The sequence below is a fragment of the Salvia hispanica genome, chromosome 5 (assembly GCF_029641045.1).
Source record: "Salvia hispanica isolate PSC_SH4W2 chromosome 5, Shi_PSC_v1, whole genome shotgun sequence".
Classification (NCBI taxonomy): Eukaryota; Viridiplantae; Streptophyta; class Magnoliopsida; order Lamiales; family Lamiaceae; genus Salvia; species Salvia hispanica.
The window spans coordinates 42,506,710-42,523,331 of record NC_142696.1 but is presented as its reverse complement, the minus strand read 5'-3'; the positions used below and the strand labels follow the sequence as shown (position 1 = coordinate 42,523,331).

The following is a 16,622-nucleotide window of genomic DNA, read 5'->3' as shown; positions in this document are numbered from 1 at the left end:
ATAGTTATATTTTCATAATTTTCACGGACTTAGCAAATTTATAACTTTTCTTCAAAAGCCCTCTATAGTTATATTTTCATAATTTTCACGGACTTAGCAAATTTATAACTTTTCTTCAAAAGCCCATTATTAGTACTTAGGAGTTAGGATTCATTTACAGATTTCCCTTCAAAAGCCGTTTTCTAAAAATGTATATACAGATTTCCCTAATACAGCTAATAAAATATTTTAAATAGCAAAACGTAGCTTAGGATTTTTTATTCATAAACATAAAACTTTTATTTGTCAAAAAAGAAGAAAAAAATACAGTACTTTTCGTAAAAGCAAAGAAAAGCCTTATTAGATTTTACTGCAAATCAAAAAATCAAAACACTATTGAAACATTTTAGAAATTAAGCACTGTACATTAATATTTAATCAGTGAATTATTTAATCGAATATAAAAAAAATGAACAATTGAAGTATTGACCATATTTGTTAACAAGCAGCTGTGCTACGAGGAAGTGTGTAGCCGGTTGGTGTGTGAGGATCGGATATTCCGGCGAGAGTGATGTCAGTTGAGATCAAATTATCTCGATTCAACCGCATCTATCGCCACGGCGTCAGTCCTTCTCCCCCTCCAATGTGTATATTTGTGTGGATTAACTATTTGTCAACTCATCTATGGTAATTTGTTTCTCAACTGAAGGAACTGCTTGAAGGAACGATAATCACGACGTTGAATTCTTCTATTTCCTACCAATCTATTCGCCTCACACTTAATGGCACTGTCAATTTGCAGGTTTTCATTTTTCTCTTATTTTAATTCTTCCTATTTCGATGTTTTCCTTAATGCTACCGATTTCAGCTCCTTAATTTATTTTAGAATACCTTATTGCTTTTAAACTAATCTTTTAGTTAGAATTTTGAGGAATTTAAGTAGAAATTATTATGAATTTTAGGTCCGTGGCGGATCAGCTGGAGTTATTGAGTCCCTGTACGGTGTTATCAAGCCAATTCCAATTATGTAAGCCTCATCTTCTTATGTTTTCAACTCAATCTCATTTAGCTAAAACTTAGTTTCAGTAGTTTCCGTGGACTTATTAGCTTCCTCTTGGGTGTAAAAGTTGCTTGTTGAGTTACTCCTAAATTTTGAACCTTGAGGTACATGGTTTGTACATTTGTATTGACTTCTTGGTTCATAGATTGTGAAATGGAACTTCGTTTCGGTCATGAGAAGTATCGTTCACTAAATTGACCACTTAATATTAGTACTTTTCTGCCAGTGCTATGCTTTAATTATTGAATTCATCATGCCTGAGCAGGAAGAAGGTTGTTGATGTCCGATCATCTGGAAAGATAGGATCAGGTACGACTGAGGTATGATGAGGGGTGTATCACATCACATGTGGTCTTGCATAATTTTGAAAGCTCTATCTGAATGTATACATGGTGAACCACTTCTACCTGTGCTACTGCTCCATGAGTGTAAAAGCCTGTAGAATTTTCTTGAAAATGGCATAAAGACCTCAATTATCGTGGAAGGTGGGAGTATTTTTTAATGAAATTCTACTGTAAATTACCGTTTTGTAGTTAATTTCGTACAAGTACAATGTGCACTTTTAGAGGATTACGCTCCCAACATGTTCTTGATAATGATTTTGTTAATTCTCTCAAATAAAAGTGTGATGTTCATTTGTTAAATATTTAATTTTGTTTTCATCTTTCTAGATACCATTTTCTGTGATCTTGAAAGATCCTAAAGAGAAGAATCTTGGGAAGTTTTATGAAACCTTTCATGGAGGCAATATCAGCATCCAGGTAATAATACTGAATCTTTTTATGTGATTACTTTTTACTGCATGCCTAATTTGTTTAGTTTGTTTCTTTTGATGGTAAAAAGATATTCACATGCATATGTGTAACAAATGTCATTGCAGTATCTGGCAACTGTTGAGATAGCGAGAGGATACTTACACAAGCCTTTGTCAGCCACAATAGAATACATTGTTGAGAGTGATAAAGGTTCATGTTTATCCCAGTGCTTATGTGTTTTTAACCTACACTAGCCCGTATGTGAAGTTGTTGATTTGTTTTTTTAATTCCCTGTCTCAGACAATCTTCCACAGAATCCAATTCCCCCTGAAATGGTCATCTTCTATATTACTCAGGACACCCAAAGGCACACATTAATTTCTGAATTGAAATCAGGTTCCGTCTTTATCTCCACTTCAATTTATTTTCTACGTCACGCGCAGGTGCTTGAATATACCATTCATGTATAGTTTTCCATCCTTTTGCTAACTCTATTTTTGGATGAATGGCCTCGTCCGAAGATTTTAACCTTACTTCAGATGTTCATATACTTAGCTTGGTTGATGCATGTAACTTTTTTTCACCTGTCATTTACTGTTTCTTGACAAGCTTCTGATTTCTAGTGTCCTCAGTTTAATCTATGAAAGTAGTAAAAGTTACTACTTTGCTAACTATAACTTCTTTTGCTGAGTCAGATATAAATATGAATGGAAAATTTGAAAAAAAATTGGAAAGGGATTTTGAACTAACTCTTGTGAATAAAACTCAATTAAGTGAGACTTTCTACTGAAACATAGCTCTCTATGTCAATATTGAAATCTAATATCGATCTAGGGATTCCACTTTCACCTTCTTATCTTTTTTTCGTTAGGTAAAACTGCATTGAAGCATTATATTGTTTCTTTAAGATGCCACTGAGCAATATTTGCATCTCGGTTTTGTCAGAAGTTAACGTATTTGTAACTCTTATTCACATTTACTAATCTAAATAGGCGGTTTCCGGATTACTGGGCGAATATGTACACAATGTTCTTTATCAGATCCTATTAATGGAGAGCTAACTGTTGAAGCTTCTGCTGTTCCTATACAATCCATTGACATTCACTTGCTTAGAGTGGAGTCAATTTTGATTGGAGAAAGGATAGCAACAGAATCATCTGTGATACAAGAAACTCAGGCATTCCGCCATTCCCTTCAATTGATTTACTTATTTGTTGACGTGCCTTATTAAGGATTTTTTCTCTTGTTAGATAGCAGATGGTGATGTTTGTCGTGGCATGAATTTGCCCATTTACATCATCCTTCCTCGTCTTTTAACATGTCCGAGCATTTTGGCTGGGTGAGTATTTAAATGCAGTAATTTCCTTACCGTTGATGTTTGATTTCTCATTGCGAATGCAAGCGTGCTAATCATATGCTGTTGACTGTCAGTATAGAGAAGCACAAACAATGTAAATCGTAAATTTATATTATTCTTTACTTATTAGTATATCTTAACAAATGGAATCTTGAGAAGAGTGTAAGATGTAGTACATGGTTTTTATTTGCTACTGTTGCCTTATTCATGCTCAATCCCATGCTTTAGAGCAATCGGAGCTGTTATGCATTATAAAATCTGAAAACCGGTCATCATTTAACATCCTTATGCTGACAAGACCAATCAGGGTTCAGGAGGGTTTCTCAATTCATAAAAGTATGAACTTTAAGGAACACCATTTTACTTATGATATGAAAGATATGTTTGTTTATGCGTCTCCGTAGTTGTCTGATTATATATATATGTATCTCCTTTATATTTCATTGTCTGATGAGTGGACCAAGTGGTTGAATTCTGCAGTGCACTATTGGCTTAATATATGTTGGTATCAACTAGTTTCAATAAGTTCTAGGTGCTTGCTCATGTAAAATCCAGAATAACAGGCGATATCCTGGATTCCGCGCCATAGGTCTCTCTTTATTTGTACTCCCTCCATCCAGCAGTTATCAGTTAATCTTTAGCTTGAATAGAATTAAGCATATTTGCATCCCATTTACCTACCAAGCCATGAACAAATATGGCAACTGACTATTGTAGTTACTAACGGAATTCCTCTTTGCAGTCCATTCTCAATAGAGTTCAAGCTGAGCATTGTGATAACTTTCAAATCAGATCTATATAAGAAGCCCACAAAAGCTGATCCAGTATCTATTAAACCATGGGTACGCACCTAATTGTTTAGTATAACTGCTACAACTCCATGTTTTGTTTTCTTTATCAGAATGTTCATCTTTTCCGCTCCTAATGTGTTTCCGTTTTCCTTTGTTTAAATTTAGATGGCCACTGAAAGCGTGCCATTAGAGTTGGTTCGCACAGCTTGAGATTGGTTTAACAAGGTAACTTTATTGTTCTCCGTATCACCCCACCACGGTGAACTCAGAAGCAGTCCCTTGAACTAAGTGTACTGTTTCTTCTATTTCTGATCAATACCTACTCGTTTTTTGTGAAAAGATTGGACCTGTCGAATTTTCGGGGACATGGCTTCTTCAAATGTGTTGAGCAAGAGTAGCTGTCAACGGGCAACATAGGAGGTCGAAGTTGTTCAACACTGTTACTATATTTTAGGATGGTTGATGGAAGATGTGACTAGTATTGATTTTGTATAAATTAGTACGTCTTCTGATTAAAACGTCGAAACTACGACACAATGGTTTGATCTGCAAAAGATTACTGAAATGTTGTGGTGTCATCGTTTTAAAATTTGTCTAAAGTCGAATGAAAATGAAAGTTGTGATTTTTCTGGCAATTATAGTGTAAAAAGTATAGATTTTTTTGGCCTAAATAAGCTAAGTGCTTATTATCAAATTTAATTTCTCCTAGTCACATGAATCTCAAACACCATATCTACTTTTGCCAATTTAAATTAGCTAACAATATTTACTAGTATACTGTAATAATTTTTACTAAATTTAATATAGAAATATTGAAACATGAAAATGATAACTTCAGATCCTCTAAATTAGGCTTGCCGTATAAAAATTTAAAAGTTACGAAAATATAATTAAGCTAAGCAAAATCTGCAGTTGAAAAATGTCAAATTTGATCACTCAAATCCCAATGAAAAAGTAGAAGCCATGTGTACTGATGTACTTATTCAAGTATTTTTAGCATAACTCTGATAATGATATTGTATAGATACACTTGAACAGACGTGGCTTACCCTACTCGGTTGAGAATTCAAACAGCATACTGTGATTGTACTTCTCTCCCGGTTGGACGACAACGGAAGGGAAGTTCGGCTGGTTGATGGCGTTCGGAAATCCCTGCGTCTCCAAACACGCAGCCGACTGCTTTCCATACACAGCACCACCTTTACCAACAACGCCGTTCACATAATTTGCAGTGTAAAACTGCATACCAGGAGCATTGGTCCACAGATCAAGAGTCCTTGAGCTAGCAGGATCCTTCAGCTTTGCAGCGTGCTTCAAGCCCGATTTCTCCTCCCCGCAGTCGATAACATAGTTGTGGTCGTAGCCTAGACCAACCTCGGTGATACGGCTGCCAATCTTGTTTGCAGTTGTGAAGTCGAAAGGTGTGCCTTTGACAGGCATGATCTCACCGGTTGGAACGGTGTACTGATCGACGGGAGTGATGTGATCCGCCCATATCTGAATAGTGTGATCTAGAACTGTTCCAGATTCGTGACCGGCTAGATTCCAGTAGGTGTGTTGTGCTAAGCTGATTGGTGTTGCCTTATTCTCTGGCACACCTTCCATGTCAAGCCTCATCGTGGTCTTGGATGTCAGAGTATAAGTCGCGGTGAAAGAAACATCACCAGGATAGCCTGCATCATAGATGATAAAATAAGTGAATATATGGTGAAGGGGTTTAGCGTAGTCGACTGTAATGCGTTCGTTACCTTCTTCCCCGTCGTGGCTGCGATACTTAAAGGTGATTGATGGAGTATCACCCTGTTTATATTCAGCAACATCCCAGATGACCTTGTCATATCCCTTGTTCCCACCTTCAAGGAATATGATTCAGAAGCAGTATCACGAAAAAAAGAACACAATTTTTTTTTTGAAATAGCTAGTTGGACTAAAGGAGAGCCAAGTTCTATAGTAACTAATTTACAAATTCTGTTTAACCAGTATAAATACAACTACAAAAACGCCCATATTAAGGAGGGAAAGGAATGGGGTTTCTACTTTCTAGTCTTAGGTTTGTTTGGATAACATCTTATAGGTTCTAAACTCCGTATTTTCATTTACAATCCATATAATTATGAAACATTACAAAGGAGCACCACAAAGATTATCATATTCATTGTACAAATGGCATAAGAGTCCTGCACTGAGGAACCCGAACCACCTGCCAGAGCATGGGACGAGAATTCGTGCAATTTTATTGATCGTTGGCAAACAGAGAAGCATAATAATAAGGTGATTCTGCAAACGGTACATGCCAATCAACAACAACAAAAAACATGCTATAGAACATTAACTCATATAGGAAATTCATAGTGAGGAATGACTTTAGCAAAATACATGGTCACGTCCTCTTTAAAATGGTACGTAACAGCAATTCCTGTGATTTTGTGAAAGACAAGAATTTGCAAGCTACAAACTAAATCAAAGAAAAGTCTTAGAGAAGTGAACAATGGCATACAAACCGGACGTTTACTCCTTATATTTGTACTCTTCTTATCATTAGTTCTTAATCGAGACTAAATTATGTTAACTGTGGTTTCTTTATTATTGTTGCCACAAAACAAACTTCACCAGTCATGCACACTGAGGTGCATACAAATTGTGTTCCAGTACAACTTTGAGTTCCCAACAGAACCTTCATCTTTAACACTAAAACTCTTCTCACTTCTCAAACTTATACGAATAACACATAGAATCAAAATGATACAACATCAAATTTCGAATTGCTAAAAAGGCTCGGTAAACAATATGCAAGGAGGACATCTGTATGTGAAGAAGTGAAAAATAAATCAACGACAAGGATAGATACCATGGAGACTGTTGGGTGGCTTGTTAATAGGCAATGAGTGCTCAACTCCATTCAGTGTAAACTTCCCATCTCTGATCCTATTCGCCACCCGACCCACAATGCACCCAAAGTATGGAGCAGCACCTTTCTGCACTTAACCAGAAAATAACAAGAAGAGCCACACAATGTAATGAACATATCTCAATTGTGATTAGTAAATTCTAATTGGGATAATGAACACATCATAATTGTATTAGTAGTAAATTCTAATTGGGATTGATAAACTATAATTAGAGATTAATCAATCATAGATTCTCAACCACATAACAATAATAGGTTTCTTCAAATCTATGATAGCAATATAGCATGCAAGCATTCGAAAATCCATAAGCAGAGACAGAATCTTGACAATAGTTAAAATTAATCGAATTTGAACAATATAACTTGTAGTAGTATAAAATTGAGTTACCTGATATGGCTCAATTGTGTCGAATCCAAGAACGACATCAGCCAATTTACCTTCAGAAATCCAAAACCAAATCATCAATGCAGAAATACTTGAAAAGCAAAAAAGATTAGATTTTTATTCGAAGTGAAAGAAGATAGTACCATGTTTGTCTGGTACAAAGACTGAGGTGATGGTGCATCCATAATTGGAGACGATTACACGCATAGTGCCATTGTTAAGTTCAAAAAGCTTGGCCTCCGCCATTAGAGTGCTGCTAAAATTCTTCTTTTTTGTTTGTGTTGTTTTTGCTGCAGAAAATTTAGAGTTTTGCAGTCAGATCCAGCAGTGTGATCCGTGACGTGGGATGTGATAATTAATAAAGACTAAATAAAAATACTCATATAAAATAATTTGAAAATGGAATAACAAGATTTAATGCATCGGTTATATAGGAAAGTCCGCAAATTCAGTCAATGATATTCATGATTTGTCATGACCGTTTCTTAAGAAAACGATTTTCTGAACTCCCTCTCCTGTTCTGTCTTACACGTGTCAATATTATAAATTGGGCGAAATGCCATTACTATTTTTGCCTTTTTCGAATTTTGGTTCATTTGGTTAACACGTAATTACAAATTTGTTTAATACAGGCATATACGTTAAAATGAGCTAAAAGGTATTTTTTTTCTTTGTGGAATTATGTTTTCTGCAACTTAAGTTTCTGTCGATGCCAGCAAGATTCAATGCCGAAGCACTTGCAAACGAATGCAATAATTTCGAATTCTACGGCATAAAATATTTTGGGATATAGGCGCCAAATAACATGAACCTTTCCCAAAATTTATTTTTTTTGACTAACTTTAATTTGATATATAATATCATGAATTTAAAGAGTTGTTGAATTTTTCACAACAATGACAAAATCCGGCTACAATAAAATTCATGATGTTAGGCGTTAATATGCCTAATATATTTCATGCATTGGACGGTCATGGAGAATAGTTTGAGCGGAGACAATTCGGTTTCAAGCCGTGAACCATGAATTTGTTACTGATTTTAAAATAGAATTGTCTCTGCTTACAAAGTGTCAATAAATAATTGGAAGAAACAATCGATCAATGGTTTATGATTGAATCACCAGGTTATATTAATTCAAAAAACGGTTCACAAGTTAGTGATTTTATTGTACAAGCATAACTAGCCTAATTGCCTGATTTTTAAAACATTGATGTAGGAAGTATGAAATATACCTTAAAAGCCGAAGTCTTAATTTGCCAGGCCAATATTATTTTATAAGATAAATTAATTTTATTAAAAATAATTATCATTTTCAATTACATGTTCACATTTTTATCAATTTTTTTATCCATTATAAGAGCATCTCCAATGCAAATAGGCCAGCCATAGGTCAGCCACTCTCTCTCCTTGCCACGTCAGCAGCACTAAAAAATCCACCTGCCACATCAGATTTAGGCCAGCCATAGGCTAGCCATAGGCCAGCCGCAATAAAAATAATTCAAAATATACTACATTTACGGAATTAAAATTACGATTAAATTACCGAATTAAATTTACGAGACATATACGGGAAAATTCATTAATTTTATTTAAATAAAAAAAATACATTAACTTAAAATAAAAAAAATTACTCCGTACATAATAAAAAAAATCCGGGCTTTCACACACGAGCCACCGCTCCACTCTACTCCTCACTAATTTATTAAAAAAATACATTAAAAAATGTTAGTGTGCCTTGAATCTGTTATAGTTTGCCGCTAGCCGAACGGGGGTCTTGTACAGAAATTTAGAGATAGAGAAAATCGCGTTTATATAGTTTTTCAAAAATTAAAAAAAATTTAAAAAAAATTAAAAAATAGCGCTGGCCAATCGGCACGCCACAATGGCGGCCAGCGCATCAGCCAGCGCCACGCCATCGGCTAGCCCACGCCGAAATTTTGGCCGATTTCCCGCTGGCCTACTCCAATGGTTCGGCTAGCCGGTTGGTTAGCCGGCATTGGAGATGCTCTAACATTAACCTACAATCACTTTAATTCTTTCAAAGTATTACTACTTTTATAAAATGGTCGGGAGATTATTCAGGCCAAAGTTCGCTGTGATTTTACAAAAGAGTTTGTTATTTTTTGTATTGAAAATGTGGATATATTAAATAAACTCCACATAATTATAATAATGAAATTGGTAGTGAAAAACGGTATTGCCGGTGCTTTGATTGAAAAGTGTGCAGTGCAAAGGCCTCGATTATGGACCATGTAATATAATTCTGCAGCACCACCAGGAAACACATCATATGATTCTTGCACCAACTCATTTCTTTTATTTTCTTTCTCTTGGGCTACAAATATTGGATTCCCCCCTCCTAGTCCTCCAATGTACAATTACAAACCATCTCCATCTTCAGCTTACCTCAAAAAGAATAAAGTCTTCCAACATTAAATTTCATTCACACACTTGTAGTCCTAATCAAATTTGACACTTTTCCCATCCCCCAAAGAAAAACATATCTTCACTTTCCTCCTTCCCCCCCCTCTCTCTCTCACACACAAACACATCACACACATTGTGATGTTGAATCCAGCAAATCATGTTGCGCCACAGCCTTCATCTCCCACTAATTCGTCCCTCTCCTCTTCTGATCTCGACACTGAGGTACTACAATTCACAACATTTTTTTGTGAACTTTTACATAAAGAATTGATGGAATTGATAATTGTGTGTGACAGTCAACAGGCTCATTCTTCCATGACAGAAGCACCACGCTAGGAACCCTCATGGGCGTCACCGTCCAAGCCATAACGTTCCGGGCCACCTCCCAGCACCGCCAGCAGGAGATCTCCGGCTCCGGCGGCGTCGGCGGCGCCCGGAGGAGCAAGAACAGCCGGGCCGCCGCGGCCCGACAGAGGCGGCGGTGGTGGCGCCTCTGCAGGGACGAATGCGACTCCAGAAGGGCCTCTCTCGGAGATTATTTGGAGGTGGAGAGGAGGTTCGGTGACGGCGGCGGCGGCGGCGCGGTGGAGCTTGAGGAAGGGATGGTTCAGGAGATGCAGCCGAGGAACGGGCGGGCTTTGTTTGCGGATGGGATGGTTCTGCCGCCGGCGCAGGTGGTGGAGGATTTGGATTCGTCGCCGTCGGTTGCGGCGGGGATTTGTAGATTCTCGGCGGTAGAGCGGTGGTGTAATTTGGTGTAGTTTAGTGACAGTTTGCTTGTTTATTGAGTAGTGACTTTCTTTTTCTTGCTTTTTCTGTGGTGTTTTGCAGTTTTGCCTTTTCTTTTCGTTTATATTTTTTAATTGTTTATTTCTAAATCTGGCACCACTGATTGAACATCATATGATCTGCTTTATGGAGTTGAAAATGGTCAAGTGCTTTTTCTTTTCAAATTGGACCCATGTTAATAATCAATGCGATACTCAAATTATACTGTAAATGTGTGTTAAATCAGTATTCAATTTGAACTTAATAAACACGTTTCAAACTAATACTGCAAGAATAAATTTGTAGACGTGAATGGAATGCTAAAAAGTGAATCATGCAGTGGTGAAACGTGATTAAACGGTTATTTAAATAGTGAGCAAATAACGAGTTGAATCGTTGATTAGTTGTTGTTGGCGAAACCTAAGCTAACACGTCTTAAACAATAGGCTAAGCGAATGGAAAATGTAGAATACATATACGTATTTGGTTGTGAAATAGGCTAAGCGAATGGAAAATATGGAAAATAAGGAGTAAGATAGTAATGGATTGAGTCAAACTTCAATGGACTATTTGAAATGAAAATGGGCTTGAAAGTTTGAGAAATTCAATTATATAGGCCCTTATTACCCGACGAAGCACAGTAATGAGAAGAAACTGTTTAGTCAATAGTTTTCCAGTTTCGTAATTATGTGGATCTTAATGAGATTATGGCAACAATATGAAATATGAATACAACAATAATTGTTCTTTATATCTTATTTATATCTAAAGGAAATAGTCATTTTGAGTCGGGTTCACGTAATTCCTTCATCTACCATCTATTTATCACATTATTTTAAAACTAATATACATCCAACATTTTTAATCTTCGGCATCACATTATTCATTTTAAGATCTTGAAATGAAGTAAAACGATCAAATAATGAAGTTCGTATAAAATGAAGTAAAACGATCTAAATATGAAGTATATTTGCTTGATTGATTTTATCCACTAGATTAAAAAATGAATGACTGGAATTTGATTTTTAAAATTAATTTAACATCGAATACAAATATACACTCCTACATTAGTTTGTTATATTATTTTTAAGTTCCATAGATTAAGTATAGTAAATAGTAATGATAGGTTTCTATAGTTGAAGAATTTGAAGGCAGTAGTTTATCAAATAGTACTCCACTAGATACCAAAAGTTTAAAAATACGAAGTACTTACTAAGAGCATCCACAATAGTCATCGGCTAGCAATAGTCTAGCTAAAACTCCTCCTGCCACATCATCATGCCTTTCCCACAACCTAGCAATAGATTAACCAAACAACAGCCTAGCCAATACCCCAGCCCTTCCAAGAAAAAAAAAACACAAAAAACAACAACAATAACAAAATGAATTGAAAAAAAAAACACACACACACACACACAAAAAAAAACAATGGCAATAGGATATTGTAGGAAAAATTAAAAGAAAAATGAAAAAATAAAAAAATCAGCTAGCTGATCGCTCGTCCACATAGTAGTAGACTAGCGATCGGCTAAACGTGCTAGTCCGCGCCCGACCTCTCAATCGTCGCCCGCTCGTCCGTCGCGTTAGCCTAACGCAATACCAATTGCCGGTGGCTAGGTGTGTGTATGCTCTAAATTGTTTGACATTTGAAGATACAGTTTTCCACAGAAATTTGGCAATCAATTGCTCAAAGTTGACACTAAGGCCACAGTTCTCCGTAACACGCTCGTTGTTTTATTCTTACGCGCTTGGGCGCCAGTATAGTATAGGCAAAATTTTTCAAACTCATCTAGCTAGTAAGAGAGAGATGGCATATGCAGCTGTGATTTCTCTGAAGCAAACTATACATCGCCTTCTTAACTCTTCTCACACTCCCATTCCCTCTTCGAGTCGAGAAATCCTTGAGTTTGCATCCACAGAGATCACATGTTTGCAAGAATTTCTCAAAGAATTCTACCACGACAACAGCAAGATATGGAACGCTTTGGATGCCGAAATCAGAGAAGCCGTACAAAAAGCAGAAGATGCTATCGAATCCAGTCAGTTTATCGAATCGAGGCGAGAGATACATTCCTTGAGCCAAACCACGACGAAGATAAAGAAGGATTTCACTCCGTCATCACTCGACGTTGACGAAGATGATGATGATGCAGCTGTTTCACCAACCAACGATGTCGGTTTTGAAATGGTAGGATTATCAAACGAATTAGCCGAAATGAAAGAAGACCTGCTCAAACCACTGAGGCCCTATGATTTCGGGGTTTACTCCTACGTCGGAGAGATAGGCTCTCTCAGAAGCATGGTCGCAAAACACCTTTTCGACGATATATTCGTCGCAAAAGAAGTGCCCTTCGATTGTGGCGCGTGGGTGACCCTAGGCAGAAACTACCAAATCACTGAAATTCTCACAAATATCATCGCCCAAGTAGATGATCAAGCGCGATTTGATCATCGTGATATGGAGAAATTGAGGAATGATTTGTATGCGAGGTTGAAGGGTCGGAGATACATGATTGTGTTGGATGATGTTGACGACGTTGAGGTTTGGGATGAGTTGAAAAACTCATTTCCAGAGCAACACAACGGCAGCCTAATCTTGCTGACCACAGGGCTCATCGAAGTTGCCCAATTTGCAAATAGTTTTTATATTCACGAAATGGGGAGACTAAGCGGTGAGTTCATTTGGGATTATCTTCGAGTGTTGATGTTTGGGTGCGAGAAGGAGATCGATCCAGAAATGGAGAAAGCAGGGAAGAAGATTGCTGAGAATTGTAGAGGAAGTCGAATTGCGCTTGCTAGAATTATCCTCTTCCTCTACAAAGTCGACATGACTCCACATCAGGAAAGCTGGAACAAGCTAGCTGCGGATGAACAACACTCCATATTCGTCGCCCACGATGAACTCTCCGAGGTACTTTTTTCATTCATACACCATCTCATCTCACATATAAAATTCTCACTGATTCATCTATAAGAACGCCTAGATTGATCGATTTCATACCATAGTGCTGTTTTAAGATACAAAATGATGTCTGATGTCTGATGCTCTTTCTATACATACCTTAGTGCTGTTTTATGCAAAAAAAAAGTTGGGTTAAAAAGCACACCAGAATCCTAAATTTTAAGATGTAGCCAAAGAGTAACGAGTCTTGCATTTTGTCCTTTTTTCCTACCAGGTTTGTAAAATAAAAGAAGATTCATCTGTGCATACAGCCGACGAAAAGAATACGATCAACTCTTTATTTGACATGTCTTCTTGTATTAAACTAAACAAGCAGTATCTTTTTCCCCGAAAATACTTTCCAAAATCAAATATCACGTTGATCTGTGGGATGGCAGGTATTGGAAAGACTACTCTTGTTAAGAATGTTTTCGAAGATTCCTCAGTTTCGCATCACTATGACCACCGGGTGTGGGTGGCTCTCGGCCCAAGATATAAGCCAGAGGAAATCTTGATCGATATTCTAGCTCAGATATATCCCCACATCGAGAGAGAACATGTCAAAAATGATGCAAAATTAGCTGCAGATTTGTGTATGGAAATGGAATTATCATACAAGAGATGCTTCATTGTGTTAGATGATATGTGGAAGCCAGAGCCCTTATACCACTTAAAAACTTTATTTCCAAACATTAGAGCTAAAATCTTTGTGACAACCCAGCAACCTGTGATTGGTCTAGGGTTTGGGCCAGATGATGGGTATTACATAGTGCGCTTACTCAATAAACAAGAAAGTTGGGATCTTCTTTGTCACAAGTTGTTTGTTGGTGTGTCATGTCCTCCTCGACTAGAGGAAGTTGGCAAGAAAATTTCTAACAAATGTGAAGGTCTTCCTCTCTTGATCCTCACAGTTGCCAATCTCTTGTCAAAAGCTGAGAAAAAGCTAGAGTATTGGAGAATGGTAGCAGAGGAAAGAAATTCAGTGTTCAAGGATGCATATGATCATATGCATAAGGTGTTAGTTCCCAGCTATCAGTACTTACCACAACATCTGAAAGCATGTTTTCTGTATATGGGACTTTTCTCACGCAACGATGAGGTCCCAGTGTCAAAGCTCATTGATTTGTGGGTTGCAGAGGGATTTCTTGAGCCAGATCCTTGTCAAACTTTACAAGATTATGCTCGAAAATGTTTGATGCAGATTGTTAATCGAAGTCTAGTTATGGTCCAATGGATGGACTCCGATCCCGACTCTAGTAAGACATGTAGACTTCATTCTGTGTTTTGGCATATGTGTAGCAGTGAAGCTGAGAAGAGCATGTTTTTCAATGCTTATACTGTACAAGGTTTAAAGGTGGAGCAAAGGAGAGTGTGCATTCGTAATAACATTTTGTTAGGCATCAAACATGAGCATAACTCAATGCTATACACACGTTCTCTCTTATGCACTGGCCCATACCATCAGTATCCAGTACCAATACCTTTTAGGTCGAGGTTGCTGAGGATAGTGGATGCTATGTCAATCCGTTTATATGAGTTCCCAATTGAAGCTGTGGAACTCATTCATCTAAGGTACCTCACCCTCACTTGTGACGGGAGGATTCCTGCTGCTATATCCCAACTCCGCAACCTAGAGAAGTTGCTTGTAACAAGGCATTTGAGCACCAAGTCACTTGAAGATTCTTCAATCTTGCCCATGGAAATTTGGGGTATGAAAGAATTGAGATATCTTCGGGTTGAAGGGTGCAACCTACCTAACCCTAGTAGTGATGAGGTTTTAGCCAACCTCTCAACACTATTAGATGTGAACATTAATAGTTGCACTAAGGAGGTCCTAAGAGGCGTTCCAAATATAAAGAGGTTAGGAGTCCGGATCCAGCTCGAGCTGGGAGATGATGGAAAGTCCTTCCATCACTTGAATAACATATCCAGTCTAGGCAAACTGGAATCATTTACTTGTGTGGTTGTGAATCCTGACCTAAGTCAGGATACTATCACTCCACCTGCTCCTCATTCCATGTTTCCAGTGTCTCTTAAGAAGTTGAGTTTGAGTGGGCTAGGATATCCATGGAGTTACATGGGCATAATTGGCAGACTACCCAATCTTGAGGTGCTCAAATTACGTTGCTATGCCTTTCAAGGACCACTATGGGAAACAGATTATGCCAGTTTCAACGAGCTTAAGCTTCTCTCCCTCGAAGATACTGATCTAGTGCTGTTGCGAACAAGAAATGCCAGCTTCGTTTCTCTTAAGTATCTTAGAATTAAACATTGCTATAACATAGAAGAGCTCCCTCCTTATTTGCCTTACGGTCTGCGGATGCTTCAAGTAGCTGACTGCAGCCTTTCAGTTGTGGCATGGGCAGAAAAAATGAAAGAAAATGATAGGGAGAATAGAATAGAAAAGCTAACGATTGATGTCCATTCTTCATGGGATGATGAGGATCTCGACTTATGACTGACAACGTGCTTACAAAGGTTAGTCTCTTAAATTCAAATTTCTATTTTCAATAGTATCATAAACAGTTCCTATTATGTGTTTTTGTTGATAGTGATACATACATATATATATATATATATCTAATGTTTCCTCTACATGCCCCTACTTGATTTATTATATTCTTTTGGAGATGTTGATCTATATTTTTTGCTAGAAACTCACTTCCCCAGATCCCTAAAAAACACATTTACTGTACCTCTATGAAATTGGTTGAAGTTGATGAATGTAATTTTGATGTTATGCATTGGGCAGAGGGCAGAGGAAATGAAAACAGGGAACTTACAAGAAACAAGGCGCATGCAGACTCATGGGATAACTTTAAATAATGACTGTGAGTTGCTTCAGAACTAAGCCTCAGTATTAGTTTAAACCAACTAAAGAAGAGAAAAACCAACTGTGTTTTTTTTGTACTCCACAATTTATGGAAAACTGCAGTATCAGTCCTATGAATATAGGGTGGTTGCAATATTGCCAAGTTTTATTTTAAGGTCATTATCTCTGTTCCTCGTGGTTATGTTGTTGGGCTTTTAGCGTTTAGTACTTTATGATAAACATTATAAAAATCCAATGATTAAGCATAGTAGATAGTAATGATAGGTCTATAGTTGAAGAATTTGAAGGCAGTAGTTTATCAAAATTATGATAGTACTCCACTAGATACCAATAGTTTAAAAATACGAGCTATGTACTTACTAAATTGTTTGACATTTTCAACCGGATCAATATTAAGAATACTGAAGAGTGAAGACCA

The 16,622-nt window shown here is 37.2% G+C and overlaps 4 protein-coding genes across 5 annotated transcripts; 3 read left to right on the top strand and 1 right to left on the bottom strand.

The window, feature by feature from the left end:
• Window positions 1-446: 446 nt before the first annotated feature.
• LOC125187124 (Vacuolar protein sorting-associated protein 26) lies at window positions 447-4,577 on the top strand. Its single transcript, XM_048083654.2, has 12 exons — window positions 447-601; window positions 689-781; window positions 942-1,006; window positions 1,305-1,359; window positions 1,711-1,800; window positions 1,920-2,004; window positions 2,095-2,190; window positions 2,787-2,971; window positions 3,045-3,133; window positions 3,894-3,993; window positions 4,108-4,167; window positions 4,283-4,577. The coding sequence occupies exons 1-11, from the start codon at window positions 551-553 to the stop codon at window positions 4,150-4,152; spliced, it is 954 nt and encodes a 317-aa protein (XP_047939611.1). The 5' UTR covers window positions 447-550; the 3' UTR covers window positions 4,153-4,167; window positions 4,283-4,577.
• Window positions 4,578-4,854: 277 nt separating this feature from the next.
• On the bottom strand, window positions 4,855-7,630 carry LOC125186739 (uncharacterized). Of its 2 annotated transcripts, XM_048083183.2 has the most exons (5): window positions 7,379-7,625; window positions 7,239-7,288; window positions 6,791-6,917; window positions 5,691-5,795; window positions 4,855-5,615 (listed from the first exon to the last, which is right to left on the bottom strand). In XM_048083183.2, the coding sequence occupies exons 1-5, from the start codon at window positions 7,479-7,481 to the stop codon at window positions 4,993-4,995; spliced, it is 1,008 nt and encodes a 335-aa protein (XP_047939140.1). In that variant the 5' UTR covers window positions 7,482-7,625; the 3' UTR covers window positions 4,855-4,992. The 2 variants fall into 2 exon arrangements, with proteins under 2 accessions (XP_047939140.1, XP_088914328.1); XM_089058202.1 differs by having other exon boundaries at window positions 4,855-5,795; window positions 7,379-7,630.
• Window positions 7,631-9,569: 1,939 nt separating this feature from the next.
• On the top strand, window positions 9,570-10,590 carry LOC125190463 (uncharacterized protein At3g17950). The gene is made up of 2 exons (XM_048087782.2): window positions 9,570-9,884; window positions 9,959-10,590. Exons 1-2 carry the CDS (start codon window positions 9,801-9,803, stop codon window positions 10,421-10,423), a joined length of 549 nt encoding a protein of 182 aa, XP_047943739.1. The 5' UTR covers window positions 9,570-9,800; the 3' UTR covers window positions 10,424-10,590.
• Window positions 10,591-11,856: 1,266 nt separating this feature from the next.
• On the top strand, window positions 11,857-16,610 carry LOC148926879 (putative late blight resistance protein homolog R1A-3). The gene is made up of 3 exons (XM_089058574.1): window positions 11,857-13,341; window positions 13,607-15,849; window positions 16,124-16,610. The coding sequence occupies exons 1-2, from the start codon at window positions 12,238-12,240 to the stop codon at window positions 15,827-15,829; spliced, it is 3,327 nt and encodes a 1,108-aa protein (XP_088914700.1). The 5' UTR covers window positions 11,857-12,237; the 3' UTR covers window positions 15,830-15,849; window positions 16,124-16,610.
• Window positions 16,611-16,622: the final 12 nt, after the last annotated feature.